Source organism: Nestor notabilis, unplaced genomic scaffold, assembly GCF_000696875.1.
Source record: "Nestor notabilis isolate BGI_N333 unplaced genomic scaffold, ASM69687v1 scaffold29344, whole genome shotgun sequence".
Taxonomy (NCBI): domain Eukaryota; kingdom Metazoa; phylum Chordata; class Aves; order Psittaciformes; family Psittacidae; genus Nestor; species Nestor notabilis.
In genome coordinates, this window is record NW_009927378.1 from 581 (window position 1) to 1787 (window position 1207).

At 34.1% G+C, this 1207-nt stretch overlaps 1 protein-coding gene across 1 annotated transcript in view; it reads left to right on the forward strand.

Moving 5' to 3' along the window:
- Positions 1-283: 283 nt before the first annotated feature.
- TGDS (TDP-glucose 4,6-dehydratase) overlaps positions 284-1207 on the forward strand; it is a gene marked incomplete at its 5' end in the record, with an annotated part of 12211 nt that continues 11287 nt past the window's right edge. The window contains 2 exons of the mRNA XM_010014038.1: positions 284-350; positions 756-824. Of these exons, the coding sequence (XP_010012340.1) occupies positions 284-350; positions 756-824 (136 nt within the window). The remainder of the gene's footprint in view (positions 351-755; positions 825-1207) is intronic.

Here is a 1207-nt window from a genome sequence, read left to right on the forward strand (position 1 = left end):
TTATGAGGTTGGGGAATGCATGGCCGTGAGCAGTGCTGCTTTGTTTTGTTATAGCGTGGACTTTTGACCTGTTTTTTAGTTTAACAGTATGCAGTGCTTGGCATTATCAATAGAATAATGTTGACATATCTTAAAATATATCTGTGTATTCCTGTTGCCTGTCTTGAGTACAGCCTCCTCTAACCCTTCAAAGCCCTTTGATATTGTTAAACTTATAATTTATAATGTCTTTGTTACATTAATGCTAACTATGTAATTGTAAAATGTCCGTCTTCTATTCCAGTGCTTCACATGTAGTCGTCTCTCTTGTGAAAAACTATCCAAACTATCTGATTATAAATCTAGATAAGGTAATAGCTTGTTTTCTTTCTTGATATGGAAAGCTGTTTTAAATTCCTTTTTAATGCAACCTATAGCATGTTGGAATTTATGTGGGTTATTGTTCTTTATTATGTTTGTTTGACTATCCATTTGTTCATATTAAAAAAATCAACTGCTGTTCATGTGCCCATCGCAAAGAATTATTTTTTAAAAAAGAAGCTTTTCAAGTTCTAAACTTCAGTTTAAAACTTTTTTGCAGTTAAGATAAATTTCAGAGTTTTGTGTTCACGAAGCTTCATCATGTCTGCTTGCAAAATAGCTTTTTCTATTGTAAATTTTGTTCTTGAACTTTCTAGTGATTAGGTGGGATTTGAGTTAGCCTATTTACTTTCACAAGGCTCACTTAATGATATTGTGTGTGTATTTCTCTTTAGCTCGACTATTGTGCAAGCTTGAAGAACCTTGAAACTGTCTCTGAGAAGGAAAACTACAAGTTTATCCAGGTTATAAAGGCTTCCTTTCCAGGAAATTTGACTTTGTACTGATTTTTATGCCTTTGTATCACAGTAATATGGTCTTCAGGTCTCCCCAGACTAGAAGTCTGTTTTCATTTATGGTCAAGTTGAAATTACTTCTACTGATTCTGTCTCTTACATGAAGTAGTCTTTTGAAAATTGATGTATTTTATTGTGAAATATAGGTACAGAATTGGTTAAAGCCTGGTGATGGATATGAGTGGTTATAGGGATCATGGTTTTAGTTTTGATGGGTGATACGGAACAGCTGGCCTCATATTAATCTTCTCCATGCCTCTCTGACAGTATCTTAGATTTTGCACTTTCAAACACTGCCACTTGTCATATTCCATGATGTGCAACACACTCTT